The 24,418-nt window shown below is 41.1% G+C and overlaps 1 protein-coding gene across 5 annotated transcripts in view; it reads right to left on the bottom strand.

The window, feature by feature from the left end:
- The window catches only part of CHID1 (chitinase domain containing 1), a 100,482-nt gene extending 80,591 nt beyond the window's left edge, over positions 1-19,891 (bottom strand). The window contains exons 1-9 of one of the 5 annotated variants that reach the window (XM_066187752.1): positions 19,833-19,891; positions 17,978-18,050; positions 16,648-16,814; positions 15,314-15,463; positions 13,830-13,962; positions 12,809-12,853; positions 11,376-11,482; positions 10,017-10,078; positions 1,827-1,919 (exon numbers count right to left, since the gene is read on the bottom strand). In XM_066187752.1, the coding sequence (XP_066043849.1) occupies positions 1,827-1,919; positions 10,017-10,078; positions 11,376-11,482; positions 12,809-12,853; positions 13,830-13,962; positions 15,314-15,463; positions 16,648-16,773 (716 nt within the window). In that variant the 5' untranslated portion in view covers positions 16,774-16,814; positions 17,978-18,050; positions 19,833-19,891. The other 4 variants (XM_066187753.1, XM_066187751.1, XM_066187750.1 and 1 more) reach the window with 4 other exon arrangements.
- Between the last annotated feature and the right edge of the window lie 4,527 nt (positions 19,892-24,418).

The raw sequence follows: 24,418 nt of genomic DNA, 5'->3' as shown, positions 1-24,418 counted from the left end.
TAAAAAGCATCTGTGTGATGCAGTGACTGATAAGGCATTTTAGAAAAATGTTTTAAAATGTTCTCTTTTGCTTTACCTGTAATAGACTAAAATTATTAGCAACAGAAAATTACTTTTTAACGTAACTATCAATTGGGATGAGATGTAGGACATAAGAGGGCAGCATGAAAGATTGGAATAAATGACAGACAGGAGATAAGACATAATAATTTTGCATTATTTTTGATTTAACCAAATCAGAAGAAACTCAAAGTACTTGTCAGCACCACTGAAAAGCCATGTTATGCAAAGGCATACCAGTCCACAATTTTCCAGAGAAATCTGCAAGAAATTGGAGGATTAATCCAGAGCCAAGGTAAAAGCATAGATGCTTGAGGGATACAAAGGAATGTCCTCAAAATGCAGCTAGGCCTTTAAGTAAAGGGCTCGGCACAGATAATATTTTACAAAACAGTCTACTTCACCAATTTATGTGGAATTTATTGTTTTCTTTTGCCACAGTCTTCAACACATTGTTTCTCTCTCTCTACCTATCAAAACTGGGTGGCCAGCCCCACACGGAAGCAAAGGGATTTTTGCAATAAATTAGCTACTTCTTGTAAGGATATAAATCAGTTATAGTATGCGACAGAGATAAATATAAAGAAATAAGAAATACCCTCGAGTACTTACTTTACAGAAAATAAACTGCAATCACGTTTCAGGCAACTACTGAAGAACAAAATTAGGTAGATATTGTTCTGGGCTTACAGTCCTAAGATGGTAGGAAGCCCCTATATTCAGGAATTGGTTTGGATGGGGTTACAATATTAACCTACAGAAGAGGTGACACCACAGTTATAGGGCAGATGCTAAGTGATCTCAGCACACAGACAACCTTTTAGTCACCTACTACAGCATCCCTGAATCTTTTCAGACAGATGCATTTAAGTCTGCACAGATAGCTGTAAGCAGAAACGCTTTATTTCCCCAACATGCTATAGGACCTCCTCATAAAACTCAACAAAAACTTGAGGTCATTGCAGAGCCAGCTGTCCAACCACAGAACCAACATTTACCAGACTGCTCAGGCATTCAATTTTCTCAGCCTTTTTGGCACTTGGAAAATGAATGTACGCTGAAAGATGTGACAGCCTGCAAGAAATTTAGGAGGCTGTACAACACTGTCCTGAAACTGTGCTGTTAAACTGTCATAATCTGTATTGGCTGTGAGCCTATCCATACTCCTGTACAGCCCAAGGTGAGGAAAATAAGAAATTGTCATATTTTTTGTTAGCTGCCTACTGACTCTCATTTGAAAAAGTACCTAACAATGTTTCTCTGTTTGACTTACATTACTGAGTTTTCATATGCAGGCATAAGGTTGCTGAACAGCTTGAAGGAAGAAAGGAAACTTGGGGGGGAAAAAATAAGCTCACATTGCCAACTATGCAATTGTTAGCCAACTGTGCACTTGCAGCAGGGAAAACTAACCATATCCTGGGCTGCACCAAGGGAAGTGTGGCCAGCAGGTCAAGGGAGAGGATTCTGCCCCTCTACTCTGTTCTCATGACACCCCAGCTGGAGTGTGGGGGAGAACAAGGTCCAGCATGGCACCTCTTCATGTTGGCTCCTCTATCACACCAAAAATTAAGAGGTATATATGAGTGCACATAGCTACCATGACTATTCAGTGCAACACGCATGCAGAAAGGACTACCAATCAAACCCAAATAACTTCTTTTTCTTTTAAACTGCACAGCTTTAAGCAAAGCTTTGAACTTACTGTTTATCAGACAAGAAAGTATTTCTCACCTAGAACCTGCCATCTAAATAGGAATACTCACCCTGCTGCAACTGCAGGAGGGATGACCAGTATGAGTTTAAGTTGTGCTTCATGCAGAGCTTCAGAAAGGTGAGTGAGCAAGTGAATCAACTCCCTGAAATACAAATACACTATTAGAGGGAAAGGCAGGAATACTGCTGCTATATATTGACAAGAACAAGTAACAGTAGTAATAATTGAAAAGATGCAGCTGGCAAGAGAGACAAATACTATTTGTTGCAAATGATCATAGCAGAAAAAAAAACTGTTAGGAAGACTGATTAGGTTTACCCTCTTTAAGGACTAGGAACATTGCACTGCTTGAGAAGCCTTAGTTTTATTGGAGTTGGTGATTACCCTGGGGCTCTAAGTTTTTCTTAGTTTTATTTTAATCTAACTATGCATTGTTAGCACATAGAACAAGTCAGCATATCTTATCAGGGCAGGTCACCGCTTGAGGTCATTTTTGGCGAAAAGAATTAGATCAATAGAAGAACCAAACACCATTCTGAAGAAGCAGCTTTTGAAGAGATTAAAGTTGTCACTCTGTTGCTACACACAAGAATTTGTGAAGATGCTTTCACAGCAAAACATGCACTCTTCAAGGGATATTTCTGAGGCCCGTGTTTAGAAACGTTTCTTCTGCTGGGTTTTTTTTCCTGTATAAATAATTCTTTTGTTTCTCCTTACTTCACTGTATACCTACAAAATACATGTTTGACAATGTCATATCTGGAAACAGAATCTTCTGTCTGCATCATTTAAATAAAGACTTCCATAAAAGCTGATATTCATATCCATGTTCTTGGTATTTCAATTGGAAAATAAACTTCTAAATTCTTATGCAAACTGTTTTTAGCACTCCTAACTGGAAGGGTGATATTGATAGAAAACCCTTCAATCGGCAGAAACAAAGTTTAATGTCATCTTAAGAGGAATCCAATATTTACCTTAAATTTGCACTACAAACACGGCCCTTCTGAGTGCCTTTCTTCAGCCATTTGATTTTGCAGAAGTTAAATTTCCTGATTTTCAGCTGGCCAGGAGGATCCACAAACACAGTCAGATGATATTAGAACTCCAGAGCTGTTCAGGACTACACTTAAACCAGAACCAAATAGAAAGCAACTTCACCATCCATTCCAAGAGGCTAAAAGTGCTTAAGCAGGAAAGGCAGAATAGATATCATCCAAGCTGTTTGCTCCATTTAAACTAAATTAGACCTGAACTCTCAGAAACAGCATTTTGGTACTGTCATGCCTTTCAAGGCAGTACAATCCTAGAAATAGTCCCCTGAAGCTACTGCTCTTTCTACATAATTATCCATCACAGTGACTATGCTTGATTTTCACAATGTAGACACTATCCAAAGGTAACCAAGTATTTCCATTTTCCCTGAAATGGTTTGATGCCTGATGAAAACTTCCTAGGGCCTACAAAAGCCATTGCTCTCAAAATCCTGGCAAACAAACAAAGCATGTTTTATCACCTTCCCAATACCGGCAATATTTTGTGCTTACAATTTGAGAGCTGGCTGTGCTGAACAGCCCTTAACAATGAACTGTCACACTGCCACCTATATTTCTTTTCTGGGGGAAGACATGGGATTACAGGAATCAGCTTTTGGTCTGTCTGCAGCATGTACTTCTACCATTCTTGCTTTGGGAAACCAACAGCTTCTCCTCCTGTTACTTTACCACATTCATTCCACATTAGGAGTGTCACTATTGAGACAAAACACTTGTATCATAGAAGAATCCTTTTCCATAGGAATACATTAAAAAATTACAACACTAAACAAAACAGACATTTATTGACATAAACATACACATCTATCACAATTCCCACATGACAATCTCATCAAAAACTATGATTAGTATTAAAACTAGGTAAGTAAGCTTCCCCACTGATTTGTATCTTGTGGCTTAGTGACCTTTTTAACTAATTATGCCCAAACTGCAGTGCAACTCAACCTTTATTAGATGTCAGAGATGCTATATGTAAGACAAATTTGACCACAGAATCAATTCCTCTCGCCTTGAGATTATTCCACAGAGTTCATCAGCAGGAATCTCTCTTCTCTGCCTGGCTGCTTTTGTTAGCTGTAGGAACTCTGAGAACTCTACACCATGCAAAACATTTGCTGACTCTAACTATTTAGAATATGAGGGGATAAAAAGAAGGGCAGGATAGGACAAAAGAACCTAGCACAGGTACAAAACAAGAAAACATCTTTTTCATTTAGAAACAAGGTTAACACCCTCACTCCCGTTCTGCAAGAGGCAAAAACTGATCCACAAAGGCAGTGACATACCCATAAAACAGTGACTGCACAAAAAAGTTGCATTTTGAAACATGTAAGTGTAAAACCATAACCTACAACTGTAAACACAGGACAGAGATTTGTGGTCTGAAAAAGGGGTGGGAATACAGTTTGGATTTTTGGTGTACTTGGGACTCTAAAACAGGCTACATCTCAACAGCCACTTCCTACCCTTCACCCACAAAATTCAATCAGTATTGATCTGGCTGAAAAATAATTACCTTCAACTTGAAGGAGGTCAAGAAGAAAAAGGACAGCTGGACAATTGCACATTTTTGCTCAAGAAACCCAGATTAATATCTATTCACTAACCTGTCAAGCCAGGGTTCTGGGCCCTGAAAACTTTCTGGCAAAGCAGGCAGGATTAATGGCTAAAGACTTAATTTAGGCTCACTTCCATGTGCTGGCCAAGACAGATGTAGTAAATCAAATGTGCACTCTTCCTGCTCCTCCAAAGAGCAATAGCAGAATGTTCATTTATTGCGCTATAAATTAAAACTTTACTGTGTCCCAACAGTGTTTTCCAGTGTTTTAAACACAATATTCTCCAATGTTACCATTGGCAATTTTGAAAGAAAAGCTACTGCCATTTTAAACATTATAATAAGGTACAGGAAAGTAGGAACAGAATCAATCTTTCTCAAAAAACTTCATTAAATATTTACCAGACACTTCACTATAGTCAAGTTTAACTTCAGAGCAGCTACTGCAATACTGGCAGCTTTAAGATTCTATCTTGAGCTACGTAAGGTCTACTTCATTCATACTGTTTCAGGCCTTCTCTTATCACTACTATTTGGTAGGCCAATTTTCCAAGTGTTCATGATTTCAAAGTACCTTGCCCCTATAAAGTATGCAGACCTCCAAATTTTCATCACCCACAATTTGTGGCAAGTTTATTTTTCCAAAAATCACTTTTTCCAGCATTGCTGGTCTACTGCATTTTGGACGCTTAGTAGAACAGTTTACTTCAGTGCACAAGAGTGGGATGTCATGCGTTTGAATGGCCTGGCAGAAGATATGAAAGGTTTTTGTACCCTTCCCTTCAGTTACACCACTCTTCAAAGCTCTGCAGCTTTCCAGCTTCTGCACAAATTGGGAGTCACTACTGCCTAAAATTTATGCCTTGTCAAGAAAATTGGACAAAATAAAGCTGTCTACTTGAAGAAGAAATTGCCCTTTTCTGCCATTTCACTGCCTAGTTAATACCAAGAAACTGGAGTGAATTATGGCAAATCTTTGATTAATAGATTAATTTTTCAGGGGCTAAAATGAAGGATACAACCACCAGAAGAGTTTTTCCTCCTTTACTCCTACCAACATTAATAAGATGCCTGAAGGTCATCTTCTGCATAGAGTGACAAAAAAATCATGTTTTTCACATTGATTCAATGTGATGGCAGTGCCATCTGTCAAGTAATGCTGGACTGATCAGAATATTGTGTGCATTTTTATGTAGCCTGTGAGAGTATTATATTATGCCTTTTTCACAACATATCCAGGTCTCTGGAGAAAAATAAACTCACTCAGTAAACCCACAATTGAGATTAGTAAGTGAGACATGGTCTTGTCTAGCTGTTAACTAAATAAGCAGGAGAACCTTTGCTTGCTCAGGTCTCTCAACATTTCTGCCATGTAATTTTCTAAACTTAAATGCCATGGGATGAATAACTTGGAATATTTTATTGCAAAATCAGACAAGAAAGTTTTAGAAAAAAAAATACAGTTATTTAAGAAGTAGGTTTAAACTATAAGAAGCAGCAAAACAGATTAGAATTTCGGTATCATCTGCATAGGACATCTAAGCTCATTTAGATTTCTATTAGGAGACTACTTTCCTATGTGTTAGGGTAAAAGGTGGCAAGCTGAACCCTTTTTCACTGTGCAATGATTGCTAGCATGAAAGGAAGCAGCATCAGTTAGATGTAGTCTTTCATCTCCCACTAAATTTGATGCCACTATGATTTGTATGTTAATAATTCTATTCCCAGAAAACACAGGGAAGAAGTAGGTACCAGTGCTACAGAGGGTACTTCAAAGTATCTGTACTAGACATCTGCAAGAGCCTGAAGCGGTCAGTATAAAGCCCCGAAACAGGTCCATGCACACGTATCAAAGCAATTCAGGTTCTTCAGATGGAAATGATGTTATTTCTAAAATTAAGAACCTAAACAGAAGACCCTAAAGCCATTTCATACATGTGAAAGTAAACAAAGCATGTATATGGCATTGCTGTATAAGACTCAAGGCACCAAGGCTCCTACATGAACAGCCAGAGAAGAGGCTGCTCAGGATATCTACCATGAAAGCAGGCAGCTATATTCAGGCACATGATTCTCTTATAAAAATTGATAGTGTTGATAAATCAACATTTAATTACCACGCAAAATAAAGCAGCATGGAGTATTTATATAATTTAAGACTTTAGTCTGCAAAGCATTACGGAAAAATTCTATAACCCCTAACCAGAATGATTGAAAAATTTTTTGTTCTTGAAAAAACCCAAACTGTTTAACTTAGTTCTGCTCAAGAAGACATAAACTAGAAGACATTTAGTGACCCTGGAACAGAATTTCACATCTTAATGGACGCCAGCAACATAACTTCTTAGCAACATTTCATCTCATCTGTGATACCAGCTAGAATAAACAGGAAGCTGAAGACTCTTCTTAGATAACTCCCTGGGCCTCAAAGGAAAAATTTTCACTCATTTCTAAAGTTGAATTGAGTACCCCTGAAAAGAAAGGTTTACTAGAAACATGCAAAGGGCTGAGAGAGAAGTGTCTAAGTTTACCTAATTTTAAAAATGCTCAGTGTTCACAGGTTCTTAAAGAGTCTGGTCACAGGATTTATGTGTTACTGAAGAGTCAGCACTGGTACCGTGTTACATGAACATTCTTACATAATTTGATCATCACAAAGCTTTTAGGCAATTTTAAAGCCCCAACATCAAGGGAGAGCATGTGTTATGAAAATGCCCATCCAATATTCAGGCTGAGCCATTGAAAAGATGTATCTCATGGGGACACTTGCTCAGCTGAGGTCAACTGAGAAGAGACCTTCAGCTGCGATTAATCCAGCTGATATATGAAGTCAAATATGAAGTATAAATCATAGCCAAGTTTACTGTTGAGTTAGGACACTAATTTGCGGGTTTTCAGATTCTTTTGCAGACTCACCTGCTTCTTGGTGCACCCTGCTAGAAAGTATCACTGCACATTGTCTTTAGAGAGTGGATGCTGATTTCATAGCTGAAACACCATACCAGGCACAAATGTTCCATAAGCAAATCCCCCTGCTGTCAACTTAAGCTGGATAAAGAAACCTGTGCTGTAGCAAGTGCTCCTGCACCACTACGGCAGCACATGGCATGGGATCACAGATCTCTTCCATAACACAGCTAAAAACATCACAGGAATAATTTCCACAGCTTTCCCCTTAACAGGGATATATGAAATATATTGAGCGCCATTTATTAATTTAATAGCTAGGCACTCACTTAATTTAGGTTTTGAAAAATGAAACCCATAATGATTCTCTGTGAAGTATTTTTCCCTAAACCAACACCACTGCTCTAACATAGCACAAAGCCAGCTGGCAAGCTGCAGTGTACACCCATACATTTTTATGCATCGGTGTTGAGTTTCACTAACCTGTTGCTAACTGCTTATATGAGATTATTCCTTGTATGTCAGGAAAAAAAGGGATTTTTTTTTGATTGTATTTTTGAACTAAAACATGTTCACATTAAATAACATGAATAAACAGTATTAGCTATGCAGGTCTCCTCGTATTGTCAGACTGCTCTGAAAGTAGCTTGAAGGCAAAATATCTGTTCCCAGGAGCATAATTATGATCTTCTGTCCCTTTAACTAGAAGCAGGTTAAGCTACTTCCAGTCATTTTACCTTGAAGGATCTGAACCAGGAAAGCCTACACTGTACCTAACAGTTACAAAAGATGCTTTATTTGGAGCATGCACAAATACCGTCCTACAGACACTTCACCTCTCCAAAGGATTAGGGTTCATCTCTGTGCTGACATCTCCCGCGAACTAATCCCCGCCTTTCCGAGGTTAGGAACCGGCTTTACTACCGGTGTTTGCCACTTTCGAAAGACACAAGCTGAGGGAAGATCAGATGTGACTCACGTTACAATATTGCCACGCTGTGGGCTAAAGGAGGCATTGCGCTGCTCCAGCTCTTCCGACAGGAACGAGCGAAGCAGAAGCCCACCCATGCTTACCCAGAAAAAACTCTGCTACTCAAAATGAAATGAACTGATTCCAAAGTAACAGCACTTAAAGTGCAATAAAAATACAGGCCTGCCAACGTAATAAACTCACTTAATTTTGCCTCCTGAGGAGAAGAAGAGGGGCAGACCCTGATCTCTCTGGTAGCAGATGCATCAGAGAAGGTTTAGGTTGGATATTAGAAAAAGGTTTTCCACCCAGAGGGTGCTTGGGCACTGGAACAGGCTCCCCCAGGGAAGTGGTCACAACACCAGCCTGAAAGAGTTCAGGAAGCCTTTGGACAACACACCTGGGCACATGGTTTGACTCTTGGGGATGGTGCTGTGCAGGGGTAAGAGCTGGACACAATGATCCTTGTGGATCCCTTCCAACTCAGCCTGTTTTGTGATTATGTTAAAAAACACTGTTTAAATCCAACATTATTCCTGGAAGAGAGCAGTATTTTTACCATGCCACAAAGAAACTCACACTGGAGCTAACAGAAAAGTATACTTTGCTCATGTGTTTCATATACAATATAGCATTTTCATGCCAGTGTGTTTAAAATGATCTTCAGTGAGTCTGACAATTAAACAGTCTGTCTTATATCTGTGTTAACTAATAGGAAAACTATTGATTTTACTTAAATACAGTAAGCACAGTAAATAAATGACCACTACCACCCACTTCTGACTGGCAGTTACTAATTGCTTCAGTCACCTTCTTGGCTACCTTATTAAGATATTGCACTAGGTTCAGAGCTCAGGATACAGATAAGCTCTTAGGAACAACCTGGCAAATTACCTAATTATAAGCAGGAGCATATAGCTGAAGGATTACTCACTTCAGGGCAATTGATGGAGCCCTTTACAAAGCTAAAAAGATTCTGCAGTTTCAATTTTTTGTTCTCAAGTGTTAATTTTATAGGAAAAAGGTAGGACTGGTAATGGTACACTCAGTTTGTGAAGTAACTAATATATGCCATCAGTCAGCAGCACTTGCCCTAACCAGAATAACCTGAAGTAACCACTTTTTGAAAGGTGAAAGCCTTCCATAGTGAACTCTGCATTCTGTGCAGCTTTCCTAAAGCTATTTTCCCCCAGACCTTTTAGGCAACAGAGATACGTAAGAAACACTGTGCTTTAGAGAAATGGATGCCTGAACTTCCTGAGAAACTAACACAAAATCTTCAGATTCCTGCACTGAACCATTAATTTCACCACCATATTCTGCCTTTTCCTCATGAAGCAGAAGGTTGGCATTTGCCTTAGGTCTTGAAAGTATCACACTGTTCCAAGCCTTACCCAGTAACCTAAACCAAACAATGTTATGATAAAGGCCAGTGCCAACATGTGAGTGTGCAACCGAGGTACCCTCTACATCCTCGTACAAGTTACATCATCCAAAACTCAAGTATGAAAGACTAATGTGGCCTAAGCGGCTAAACCCACTGTGAAGATTATTATGTAATCTTTGATCTCAGGTAGAGTGAGGTAAACCCTTCTACTTCATTGTAAGACAAGCAGAACAACCTTTAGTTGTTCTAGAATGAAGGGTATTTATTTATTTATGAAGACATTCAAATCAACATGGACAAATTTAAAGGATGCTTTAAAGGAGCTGATTTTTAGGAATTGCATCCTAGAGATTTATACTCACGTTTGCTTTTGATTTCCCAGCTGACTCCAAACTTCAATGACAAAACCATCAAAATTTTCATTCTAAATAAAGAGAATTGTCAACAACACGCAGTTAATGACCATGTGGTTATTTTTCTTGTACTATTACAGATTGAACATACTTTGTATTCTTACACCAGATTGATCTTTAACACAGCATTTCATGGAGGAGTCCAAGAGAAACTTAAATAATTTAACAAACACAAACATGCGAAAGTTGAAAACCTCTGTTATCCATGATATCTAGTTATCCATGATATTTACTCTTACAGGATAAACCAATATTGTATTAGGAAAATTCAGACACTAGAAAGGTGGTTGTTAAGCAAATAATTTGACACACTTTTACTTGTATAACAGAGAAAAAAACCTCATTATCTCTTGAGTCTAAAGATGTAAATGCTAATTCAGCATAGACATGATTCCAAATATCTCCCACAATTAGTCTCTCTTTTGATAATTCTTAGCATGATCAAAGATACTGTTGTACTTGAGTTGATCTCCTTAAGAGGTCAAATTTTACAGAGGACCTAAAATTGATGTACCGGTTACAAATTTTAAGAAATTACTCACTTTAACTCTACATCCAACTTCCTTCAGAGCACCCTAAGATTTCTTTATGTCATGTAGTAAGTGAGAACTCCTATTCTCACAATAAATAAACAGGCTGCAACAAATCAACCACTAATGCCGAATGTCTTTTGGGTGCAACTTGTCTAGTCCCACACACGGGATAGCTCTAAAGCCATTAGGAATGGGGTTGGCCTGAAACAATTCCTCTTCTCCTCTCCCTAGTCTCTTAATATTTTGAGGAAACTGGTTGATCAGCCCTGACCAAAACTGTCCAGTAACACATATCCAGCAAGTGATTCTTGGTATTAAAAGTGGCTCCTTAGCTTTACCACCCTGAGCCTGAATGTATTCCTGTACAGAAAACAGCACTCACTGCACCCATGACCTTTTTTTCTGCCTATGAGGAAATACTACTAAGCAGCTTAGCCACGGCTCAATAATTATATTTTTAACACAAATGTAAAATAAATTTAAAGCAGGCAAAAATCTTGAGGGCAGCTGCCAATGACAACAAGGTTATGTTGATCACACTGATGTAGTCTCATGTTACACTTGTAGTCACCTGCACTTAGGTGTTGCGACATTTCATACTTACAGGAATGGACACATACTAAGACACACTATTAGGAATCCTGCCTCATTATTGTTTTGAGCAAATTTCATTCTGTAGAATACAAAATCATGAGAAATGAGAAAACACCTATTACAAGAGAAATCAAGTATCAGCTCACACTATTTTATAAGCATCATAAATAGATTTTTTTACCTTGGCTAGCAGAACCATGTTCTTCGAAAGCTCCTCTATCTCATCTTCACTGCCAAAAACACTCTCAAAGTCTTGGTAAGTCCAGCCATCAAACAAAATTCGAGGCACTATCAGGTAAAGTTGTCAATCAGTAGTGAAAATTAAGAATTTATTACCTATGCTGGAATGTTTCTGCAGAAACAGAATACAGCATATAGAAGCAGAGATGCCACTAAAAATCATATGCCATGACTGAGATCATTGCTTTTTCACTCCGACCAACTTCAGCTCAGCACCATAGATAAACTGACACTGTAGAACAGTGAAAATTCTTCATTTTAAGTTTAGTTAATGATCAGCACTGATGTAAGTTTTAAGAGAAGATACTTTCATTTGATTGAATGGTCTTAATTGAGCTACCACTTAGAGTCTACCAAGTAGAGTCCTAAAACAAGACATCAATCTTTTAAGTTGTGTATCTCTTCTACCACAAGAATGAGGTAGAAAAGTTCACCTCAAACTCTAATATACTCCATGCACTCCTATATTACTTCACTCTTCTACTCAACTCAAGGCCCTAAGACAAATTTTTACTTTTGGAAAGCATATGAGCTTGTGTAACATCTTTTTCTAAAAACACAAAACATTAAAAACATAGACAGGAAAACTGCTGTTGGAACAGCCAACCATCATGCCCACAGGAAAAGGTAATGGATTTTATGGAGCTACGTCTAAGCCCCTTCTAACTACCATGGCTGCAAAAGAGTGTTTTAGAAGAGTATACAGAGATTTCAAAGGCTTTGTCCTCTGGCAGCTGAAGTATGTTAAAATATCTGACTGAGCATTCAATTTTTCTAATACATTTCAAATTTCATACTCCCTTCTGAATCAAGAAGCATTTCACAGTTCCACAGAATTCTTGCTAGAGACAAATGTAAGAAGTCTAACACAGCGGAATCTCTACAGCAACGTTTGCCATTTTCCCTAAAGACACACACAGTAGCACATCCCATGAGTTCCCAGCTTCAAGGGGAGAAGAGACAAAGCAGGATTTTTTTACTGTCAGGCAGGAAAGTCTGACTGACTCAGATCTGGATTTTTTTTTTTCATTTTAACCACACAGAACCCCAAGCAACAAGTTTGAAGACTTCTTTCCCCAGGGAGGCACACAGTTGTTATATACTAGTATCCCTCCAGGGTGGGCACTGTAACCCAGGATTTACTCAGAGACAAGAAGCTAGCCAAAACATAAAGGCATTAAGAGAGTCAACACTTCAGTTACTTAACATCTAGAGTTGACTGCTTTAATTTTTCTTCTCAGACATCTTCTTCATACAGCTGGGCTAAGGTAATCTTCCTTCCTCCCATACATACCTGGAAGAAAGTCTTCCTTTCCTCTCCTAGCAGCTAAAGATGATGAAAAGCAAGCAAACAAACATAAACCAGAGGCTCACCCATTTTGATGTTTTTGGAGGTTTTTCTCACATCTTTCATCCAGCCTGTGAAACAGTATCAAGTAAGAGAGCTGATGAAATATAAATGATGTTGACAATGACAATGTATTTTCAAGTACTCTTCAAATGATGTAGCATAGTTGCATTATACACATCTTCCTGCCATAGACTAGCAGTTCATAATCCATCCAGACAGAAAATCCTATGGTGCACAGAATCTGAAGCCATGAACCTGCACCACAGCATTCACTACAGCCTTACAATAGTCCCTACCCAGTCCCTTCCTGCTTAGCTCTGCCTCACTACAGAAGTTACCCCAGCGCCTACTCAGAACAACACTTCAGCAGCCACTAGGCATCATCTGGGAGGAATGTTTGATTTTTTTCAGATGGTACTTTAAAGTGCCCCATCCACTCCTCATGGCAGTCATTGCACTAGGATGAATTTGCTAGTAGGCACTAACACAGTAAGAATTATAGCTATTTCAAATGAAATTTCACATTCAATCAACTTTAAAACCATGAACTAGTACATACTAGCTGAAATTTAAACTTGCTGACACTTTCCTTGCAATGAAGGGAAAAAATCCTCTTCAAATTAAATTTATCTTCTCTTTCTGAAACAAATTCACCGAAAGGTTTTTGCAAAGAAAAAAACCCAAAACCCATAACAGGTAAACAGCTGCACAGTGCAATACCAATAGCTGTTTGGTATTTAATACCTGCAATACTTGTTTTTCCCTGTGCAAGATCTTTGCCTTTTCCTTTTTTAAGAGAGGTTTTGTGGACAGCATGGAGGAAAAGCCAATCTTCCTACTTACATTTTTTGACAAATAAACTATGTACACATGCGGAAGCAGGTGAGGACAGAATGAAGTTCACTCCGAAGAAAACACAAATAAATGGAATGGATGAAAGTCCTTCACCATGAGGCAGAGCCAGCAATACCCACGTAGTATGCCAAAGCCACCTAGTCCACAACAATATTGCAATTCATATTTGAAGAAAAAGAAAATAACAACCTTGATCAGCATCATGGAGCCCAGTGAACTGGAACCTTTCCTTCCCTCTCCTTTTCACTTGTAACCAAACCGGTGAGATTAGTGTAAATTTGTTTCCAAATACTTTAGCAATGTCATAGCCATGGTTGTTCCACTTGTAAAACAGAGAGAAAAAAGTAAAAGACTCGGAAGCAAGATATACAGTTCACTTCACTTTTGACCAATATAAACTCTTTAACAGAAATGTAATCATCTGCTAGATCCTTATTCATTCATTTGAGGAAACTTCTGGGATATTGCTTTCATTTAAATGAGAAAGTACTCTGGAAGCTCTGATAGCTACATGAAAGGCAATCTTCAAATTGTGCTAATTCACCTGAACTACAGCAACTTGCTTGTAGATTCCCACACAGTTTCAATTTACAGACACTGAATATATTCAAGAGAACTTGAGAAAGGTGAAAATTTATAGAGCACCTATTTGTCTCTTGAGCAGCGTAACACAAAAACAAGTGAAAAGTATCTTCTAAAAAAGGAAGAAACATTTATCATTCAAGAAAAAAGGCTTTAAAGGAGACAGGATAGCAAAAGACATCAGTTTGACAACAGCATACAATTATGTATACAATACCTGTTAATTTAGCAGGTTCGAGTTGCAGCCCTCCCGTTCTGACTTCACTGCAACTCCAGCTGACTCACCACTGACAAGAGAACACTCTCATCCCTGTTAAAACCAGTGCTAAGGAAGCTTCCCTGTCTGACCATCCAGGAGCCACTCTGGCAGTCACACTCCTACCACTCCAAACCTTCCCTGCTGAGGGCAACTCCAGTGACCCCATGGGTGCCCCTCTTGGTCCCTGCACACCCCACACTCACAGTCAGACAGGGTTTCCTTACTGGGTCAGCCTTGGATTTCCCATGGCACAGTCCCAGATGTCTGGATCCTTAAAGCATTTTAACTGTGGTGCAGTAACACAGAAACAGCTCGAGCTGGTGCCTCTGGGGAGGGACCCCCAACAAAGGAATCCCCAGGTTTTGTACCCTCCATGCTGTGATAGTCTGGGGTCTTCCTGCTGAGCCCTTGGCTCCTGCTGTGTCCCAGTGTCCGGTCACTTGGCCAGCGCCACAGGTCCTTGTGCCCTTTGCTGTCTGAAGGGTGAGCACCAGGTCACGGCCCCTTGCCTGGGGCTCCCACCCAGGCACAACCTGTAGCTCCCACTGCAGCTGCACATCCAGTACCTGCTCTAAGTGTACTGCTCAACACCAGGGAGAAGAAAAACCATATGACCTAGACATTCTCCAAGAGACAGATGAGAGAACAAGGGTTTGAGACCATCTGAACCCCAAGTCAAGTCTCAAATACTTCTCTGGCTATTTGATTGTATTTGACAAGCAGCCCCCATTACTATCAAAATACTTTCAAAGCAGGGATGCAAAGTTGCAGGTTAGCAAAGTCTGCTGCATATTCATTCAAAGCACAAATTTTATTCATTGTATCAACTTACAGGAGTAATATATCCCAGAACATCTCCTGAGAAATGTCGTTCCTTCACCTTCTTGGAGCAGTAACTTTTATGTTCCAGAATAATATCCTTTGCTTTTGGATCCACAACTACCAATCCCCGGTCCTGAACATTTTTATCAGAATGCAGCTTCTGTGGAAAGAAGACAGTTATTAGAACAAGCTATATGAAACAGCTACTTTCAGTGGCAACAGACTTTAAAAACAACAGCAAAACAAATCACTCCATTAAACTCTAAGCACTCCTTTTAAATGATGCAGAGCACTTAGATTTAGAACTGAAGCATACAAGTCTTTCAGAAACGATTTGTCATCATCAGTCAACTTACTTTGTTTGGAAGGCAAAAAGCATATAAACAAAAATGAAAACCCAAGACATTATAAGAGTAAAGAACATAATTTATGCCAGCTGATGGTGCTCTGTTTTCTAATCAATTCTTTCTGTCATGTTATCCCAAAATAATAAAAAGGGGTTAGGAGTTCTTAACTAAGAATTAGAAGACAGCATTTAAACTGGATATATTTTAGTCTGAGAATGCTGCATTGTGGTTACTCAAGGTCAAGATTTTAAACACTCTTCTTTAGGGAAGATGCTTCAACTGACCCAGTAGATAAAAATACAATGGGACGATCTAATAAGATGCGCATGGTGGGTATGCAGAAACCATCTATTGATTCATTGTAAGGAACTTAGGGATATGGCCTGCCTTAACACCTTGTATTTCCCTCACTACCTGCAAATGAGATTTGCTTCCTGGTAGATGTTGAACAAGTAATACAAACAGTGACAGGTGTATTTGCATAATGACAAGAAACAATAACACACTCAGCAAGTGATGAGAGACTTCAGCATGCTGGCTCTGCTTGCTCTGATTATTGTGGGACTCTGAATCATTTCTGCCTGCAACAGAACTACTGGTTACAAGGCTCTTCAAACTCTCTCATCAGGAGACAGCCTTCCCATTGGCAAGGCTCCATTCCACCAGGAAATGACCTAGAGCTCTTGGCCCAAACTACTGTTCCGCACCCTGTTTTCCAAAGGGATGGAAGGGTGTTCCCTGAGGGGACAAAAACTTCCTGCTTCTGCAACTTGCATAGAGGATAAAGCTCCAGAAGTCTACATCATATGTCTCAAGCGAACCATTTGTGACACACAGAAAAGCTGAAGGAAAGGACAGTGTCAAGTTTTATCTGTGAGTATAGGCTTCAGCAAAAATGCATTATCACTGTTTCAGCAGAGGTAGGGGCCATTTACCAAAGTTCAATTAATTCACTGCACATGTTAGATAGGACAGAAATTTCAGTTATTTCCCTTACCTTTTCCTCCAGTTTTTTTGTAGCACCTTTCTTTGCATCTGTTTTTGACAGGGTACCTTCAGCTAGCCAGCATATCATGGCAAGAAAAAGTGAAGCACAGAGAAGGCTCATGATGTTTTTCCCCATGTCAAGTTTCTCTTCTCCTTAAAACATAAGGGTTCAAATCTCTGTGAACAGAGGAATATAACAGTTTCATTAGGCTTTCTTGTCTAAAAAAAAGTCAAGAAATTGTCTTATCTTCTCCCATTTAGAATCAGACTTATTAAGGCAGTACTGTTTTAACAGTGCTTTTGCTCTGACAACGAAAGCAGAGCATTGTAAGAGATTATTTCTAGTCTCAAACATCTTTTTTTGTCCCTTGTTTTAACAGTTGTATCACAGATGAAGTGGGTCGGACCCTTGCAGCTTCCGTTTTAAAGAAACCCCCTAATGAAGCAGAACTTTTCATAGATGAAACTGAGATAAATGTCTGCTGCACAGAACAATTACTGTAACACCTCACCTTTTCTATAGCAAATAAGAAATAACATTGGTTTCTGCTCCTACCTAGCCTGGTCATTGTGTCATAAATTAATTAACAGATATAAAGAATTATAGCTAAGTGCCTTTACGTAATAGGTGAGATCTTTGCTCTCAATTCCTTGCCAAGTCACTGATACAGAAATTGAAGAAAAAAAGGAAGGGGGGGGGGAATGTCCTTTTTGTCTAGAAGAATAACTTTGACAGTTTGTCCTAGCTCCTGATAAAGGAACTGAGAATTAGTAGACAACAGTTCTGTTGTGTGTTCATCTATCACACCTTGTATCTGTATGAAGACTTAAAAAAAAAAAAAAAATTCAAATACAGAGAGAGTTTGTTTTCCAACCTCTCCCCATTTAAAAGTCATACTGGTTTCCCAGCCTAGCTCCTAGTAGTGAATAAGAAGAAAACAGAGAAAAAAATATTTGGCATTTGGGAACCAGGGCTCTCGATCTGTATCAAGCTGCTTCTCATAAATATGAGATCCCGATGGAGAAGCAAATAGGTTCTTTCCAATATTCTGAAGTTCTGTTGAACTTAAAAAAATATCTTGCTTTCTACATTACTCTACCACTCAGTTTGAAGACTTAGAAGCTCATTTCTACAAATCATTATTACAATACTTGTTCTACTGGCACTGATAGCAACTGCTGCTCAAAGTTTGAGTACTTCATTTCTGTACAAAACTTTAGGTGAGAGATCCCACAACACCAGACTGAGCCTCTGAGTACTGTGGCAGAAAGAACCTTAAAGCTTCAATGGAAATGTACTCACTGAAACAGACATGAAATCAACGACCCAACAAACTTACCAGTATTTGGATGTGTCTGGCTTAGCAGTAAGATTTTAAAAACCAGAGGTGTTTTTTGTAGGATTTAGGGATTCTGCAGGAAAAGAGAGGAATATGTGATTAGGCAACAACGTAGAAGGATGATGGCAGAAGTGCTTGAAAAGAACAATGCCAATATCACCAAAGAACATCAAAAATCTCATGCACAAAATTCTATGAAGATTTTAGTCAAGTCTTTTATAAACTGTAAAATAAAAGCAGAAAGCCTTCTAATATTTCTTGGATCCAGAGAGCGTGGTAAAAGCTAAATTGCTATACTGCTTGAAATTCACTGTTATGAATAATTAAGGTCTTATGCTTCTACTTTGACTTCAAGGTCACTGGTAAGCCCCTTGTTTCCCACATTCTAAAAAATGAGACAAAGCAGGTTGCTTTTGATAGTATCTCCTATGTTCCATCTAGCTTGGCAAGATCTATAAACTATTGCAGAGAGGAACAATTGAGAGCCTGAACAGTCAATGCAAGTCTTAACTATTTGGACAGGATATCAATTCTCCCAGAAGCTCCTATTTATCGATTTGGAGGTGTTTGATTTCACTTTCAGAAACAATTAGCAACAGCATCCACTTCTCCGAAAAGAAGATAACATCTAACAGCTGAAGAACAGAAGCTTAAAAAACCACCACTGAACTCTAATTAGACATCAAAAATGTGCTCATTTCCGTGACAGGATTGTATCCATCTGTCCATTATTGTTAAGTCAACATCCAGTCCTAGATTTGTGGGAAGCACTGAGCCTGTGGCAAATTGGTTTCCACTACTGACAGTCCGTTATCAACTCTTGGTTGGACACTTATTTTAATAGTTTGTTCTTTAACAACATAAATGAAAATTAAGTAGACAGCACCACTGTAATACAGAAGATGAATTGGTCAAACTTTAAATGCTCTTTATGGAAAATATAAGTGTGCATTTTGCAAGCTTTACAAAACTAAATCCTCATCAAACTTTTCTTCTACGAACTCTCTGACTCTTTTTAACATTTCTCAATTTAGCTGAACTCAGTAGAACTTCCTGAGCTTGGCACTCTTTGCTTATCTCCTCCATGACCGTGAAATGCAAACAGAATTGAAGACTGCCTCTGTCTATATTCTTGTTCAACTGATACTACGGACAATTTAAAGCTTAAAACACCACTTGACAAACTGATGTGAAGCCCATGTTTTTCTCTTAGCCAGGTCACAAATGCTGCTCAACCCCAGCCTCCACCTGAGGTAACATACTTTTGGTCAGCTGTTTTAAATTTATCTTCATTTTTAAAACCGAGTAAAGCTAGCACAAATTCAGGCTGTCCAAAACAAGCAAGCAAAGAAACTAAGTGGATGGTACACAACACTGAGTTAATGTTTATAGTTTATTTATAAAGAAGAAACTAGGTTCTTACTACATTTGCAGAAGGAGCCCGCATCACCTAGTAAAGGAAGACGAGGGAGTATACTGCTGATGCGTTTTTATAGGAAAGCAATAAGCTATGCTGGGGAGCGAAGAGTGAGAATAAATCCGTTTCTAACCTGCGTAAACATTAAACCCTCCCCCTTGCCGTTCAGAATCCCCTCCTACACTCGCCCGACTCTGGATTTACCACAGCTCGCCAGGGAGCCCGCAGGCGTGCGGTGGCATCGGCGCTCCAGCGCCAGCCCCGCCGCGGCCTCCCCCGAGCACGGACCCGGCGGGCCGGCCCGGCTCTCCCCGGCTGCCGCGTCACCCCCACCGCGGCACGGCCGGGCGCCCGCCCCGCCGGAACGCGGCCTCACCCCCGCCCTTTCCCCTCTCCTCCGTCCCTTCCCGGCCCTGGCGGCCCGCGGACAGCACGTACCGCCCGCCGCCGCCGCGGAAATGCGGGCGGGCGGCAGCGCCCCGCCCCGCCGGCTCCGGGCAGCGCCGGGGCGGCGGGAGGGCGCCGGGCTGCGCCAACATGGCGGGGCGGCGGCGGCTGCGCCTCCCCGGGGCTCCGGGCCGGCCCGGCGGCCGCACATCCCGGCCCGGCCCCACGGACCGAGCCGCCGCCGGACTGCCTCGACCCGGCCCGACCCGGGGCGCCGTGCTTTGGGGCTCATCAGTAGCTGAAGAAAGGAAATGCTAATAATGGTGTGAATCTAAATTCCCATAAAGAGCCTCTTGGTTTAGCCCAAGCTATAGCAAATCGATACAGCTCCAGGTCTAGCCTGGAGGAGGTTCAGGGGTGAGCTTATTGCTCACTGTAATTGCCCGAAAATAGGCTGTAGGCAGCTTGGATCAGTCTCTTCTCACAGGCCACTAGCAACTCAAGAGGAAATGGCCTTAAGCTATGCCAGGTTGGACATTAGGAGGAATTCCTTCACAGAATGTGATGAGACTTTGGGAGGGGCTGCCCAGGTAGGTGCTGGAGTCACCGTCCCAGGAGGTGTCTAAGAAAACTTAAAGCCGTGGTCTAGTTGACATAGTGATGTTTGATCACAGGTTAGACTTGATGATCTCCGAGGTCTTTTCAAATCAATTTGTTTCTGTGATTCTGAGAAACAGTGTAAGTAAATCAGGAGCTTGGCCCAAATGCACACAGTGACCTGGAGGCAAAATGATCCTATAGGTAAGGCTGCAGAGTCTCTGCAGGCAATACTGCTGACTCTGGGTGTGCAGAAAGGAGGGGTCAAATCTCAGAGGGCTTTTAACTGCCTCTAAAATAAAAGATTATGTTTTAAATTGAGTTTTTTATTTTCTTCCCTTTTGACCTCCTATGGTTTGTGGTTTTATGTGCAACGTGGCTTGTGCTACTGCTATTTTTACTGCAGCAGAAGTTTTGGTATAACCCTGTTACTTCACAGGCTGCTTGAAGGGACCAAACACCCTATCAAAAGACTTGATAAAAAAAACCCCAAATGTGTTATATCATGATGTAGTGGCAAGGCCAGCATATCCTAGCAGTGCACTTCCCAACAGAAGCCTTCCTGTGACCTGCTTTCTGTCTAGGTCACAGTTTGGTGCAACCTCCTGGAAGCTGAACTGGAAGGTTGCCTTACTCTGCTGAACTGCCCTCTTCTTTCATTCCCTCTTGTGTAGTGAAGACCTTCATGAGCATTCTTCAACACTGAAAAGAAAAGTGGAAATATTTTTCCTCTGCACAAAAGCCTTGCCAGTGAAGCAGATGTATGGTCTTCTATGCCCAGATCCATCCCAAATTTCTGTCAGTTTAGGGTTTCATGATAATGATATTGTCCTAACTTTGTGTTTTCTAGTGTTGGAAGCAGCACATCTGATACTCTGGCATGGCTGAAGTGCTCTCTGTTAAGGGATAATGAATGTTAGATGTCAAGTACAGAAACATGGTTGTGTATGCATGGTGGAGCCACAGATTCTGTTTACTCCTGAGTTCTTTTTGCTTCCAGTAATGGCTGAAATGATCATGAGGAGGAGAAGAACACAATAACTGGTGAGACAAATGTGAGAGAAGTAACAAAGGGAAAAGAACAATTCCTTTTTTTGTCATTCCCACAACTGGATCCTCACCAGCTGAAAACACTCAGATGAATGGTAATAGTTTTATGAAAGTCAGTGCAATTACTAAAGCCTTTATACCAAAGTGCAATGAAATCCTGAAAAAAAAAAAAAAAAGTAAAGTAACTCCCATATAAAATGGGAAGGAGGGGACAAACATTGTGGATTTGCTGGCAAACAAATGTGATCCCAAATGTTTTACATAATAGGAAAATATTTCTTGGTACTATCTCCCCTTTAATGCTGATTTTACAGTAATTATAAATATCTTAAACAATCATACCATCTTGGGATGGATAGAAGCACTTATGTTTGTTTTTAGACAGCCTGGTGTTTTATAGATGTTAGGCTCAAACCAAAATATTTTACAGAATTACTAACTCGGTGTGTTTGCAAAGGGTTGTGCCTGGTGCAAGCTCTGTGCTGAGTAACAGCTGAGTTCCTCACATACAATGTTTCTTTCAGCCAGGATGCATCTGGAGACCTTCACAGACTCTTTCCTCTAGCTACCTATTATTCACATAAAATTTCTACCTTGTCCCCACCAAGACATCTGAAATGCATGACTAAGTTCTGAGGCAGTAAGGACAGACATGCCTACACATTTGCACAAGCCTTCGTTGAGGCAAATAGACAGGGAGCAAGGTGAACATAGAGAAAGCCAGTCAAAGGAGGTGGACATCAAATAATCAGGGTATGTGTCCTGCATACTGAGCCCCTTGAAATGAAAGATTTAGCTGTGTAGTTACAAAACTAGAGGCATCCACATGTGTTAGCCACTTGGATATTTTCCCAGTTCTCAAGTAGAATTTGCAGCTCATGCTTAGCTTGGTACTGCCACAGCTATTCTGCTGGCAGTATTTAAACCACCACTGAAAAAGCAGTAGGATACCTGCATGACTTGCAGTATTGACAGGAATACAGCCAGACAGGACCGACAGACTGAGCCTTTAGGTGTCACTGTGCTCTTAAGAGTAGAAATTAGCTCAACATTTTGGCTAGCTCAAAAATTATTTCCTTTTTTTTTTCTTTCTTTTTTTTTTTTTTCTGATCACAGAAAAAGCCTCATTTGATGACATGGGAAGTTTTCATCTTCAAAGGTGCATGGAAATTATTATTAAGCATCAAAATCTACTTGTAAAGCTGTGAAAAAGGAGAGTATTCTTCATGAAAGCTTACAAATAATCTGAGTTGAATAATAGACTAATTGTGCACGACTGCCTGTAGCTGCACTTGGTATACAAAATGGATCCAGGGACAAAGGGATAATTGCGTGACTACCACATGCTGTCATCCTGCCTTTCTCATCGATACTTGCACAACTAAAAAGCACTCATGTAATAATGTATCCTGAAACCACCCAGAATAGACCCTTGACAGGTGACCTAACTGAGGTGTACAGCCACTGTCAGACAGAGGCTATCAAGTCTTATGTAGATCTTTATGAGAGAAAAATGTATCACAAAATTAAAGGTACTGGAGCTTGATGAATCTAAATAAGATGCAAGCTCTAAACAAGGAGAATTAGCCATGGGAGCAAACCATCCAGGGCAACAGTGCATTTGATTGTGTCAGAGCAAGACTGAGTGCCTTTCTGGAAGATAGACTGTAGCTAAAAGCTAGATATTGGGCTCCGTTCACTGGGGGTAAAAAAAAACCCAAACCAAACAAACCCAGATGAAATTAAATTGCTTGAAGTATGCTGAAATAGAAGTGAAATGCCTGATTGATCTCTAGTAGTCCTAAGCCCCATGATTCTACAAGTCATTATTCTCCACTAAGTGTACTAATCCCTTGCATCATGACTGAAGCCCCCAGCATACTTTTGGTTAGGCAGTCTTGGCCACTTTTGAGACCATATGAACCTATTTTCAGCTGAAAATATGAAATGCTCTGCACAGTCCCACCACTTTGGCATGTTGGAGACAGTTTAACCTTGCAATGTTTTCAGTGTCGGGAGTAGATGCGGTGTGGGACTGTGTCACTCGGCATGTTTACAGCCATCAGGAGGAACATGTGGCCCTGGGCTCACACGCCTGCGTGCCCAGGGAGCCAGGGAGTGGGAATCTCTACATGAACACAGAGCAACTGCGCCACTCACACAACCGATGGCAGGCTCGCAAGGGGGATGTGGCTAAGGATGGAGCTGCACACAGCAGCCTCCGGGCTTGTCAGTGCTCACAGGGACTATGCAGGGTACGTGCAGTAGATCCCGTGCACGGTTTTGGGGGCCCTTTTGAGGAGGAGGACTAAGGCACAGCCTCCTGCAGTCCACCCTGCGAAAAGCATATTCTTACAGACTGTACCACTGAGAGGCTGCACCTTGCCCATCACATTTTCGAGATCAGGTTTCAGATCAATAGCCTGCTCAATGCTTAGCGATGAAGTGAAATTTTCCAGTATCTTGATCGGCCGTCCCTCTCCTTCTCCCTCAGCAGTTACATCCCATGAGCTGCCTGCGAAGCCCGGTATTTCACCTTCAAAAATCATCAAACTTCTCAGCCATCAGGGTCACGAGGAGAGGAAGGGATTAGGCCGTTCCCGAGCAGAGAGCGAGCAGAGAATTCACCCACGGCCACGGCGGCTGACGCCGCCCTGCCGCCCCTCACCTCGGCCCGGGCCCGTTTTCCCTCACGGGCGGTGACTGGAAATCGCGTCCCAGCAGCGGCACGGCCGATCCCCGGGGCCCGGCCTCCAGCCAGCCAGCCCTTTTGGGCCGCAGGGTGGCCCGGGGGATGCCCGGGAGCGGGGGCACACCCCGGGGGACGGGCGGGGACCGCGCCCGCCGCGGCTGCGGCACCGGGAGGCGCAGGGGGCCGGGCGCCCTGGCGGCGCTCCCGCCTCCGCACGGCAGGTGGCGCCCGAGCAGCGCCCGCCCGGCGGCTGCGGGGGCGCGGGAGCCCCGGCGGCGCCTGCGCGCTGCGGAGGCGG

The sequence above is a fragment of the Chamaea fasciata genome, unplaced genomic scaffold, assembly GCF_029207755.1.
Source record: "Chamaea fasciata isolate MVZ Bird 193981 ecotype frontalis unplaced genomic scaffold, bChaFas1.0.hap1 SCAF_7, whole genome shotgun sequence".
Lineage (NCBI taxonomy): Eukaryota > Metazoa > Chordata > Aves > Passeriformes > Sylviidae > Chamaea > Chamaea fasciata.
The sequence above is the reverse complement of the archived record's forward strand: the minus strand, read 5'-3'. Positions and strand labels throughout refer to the sequence as shown.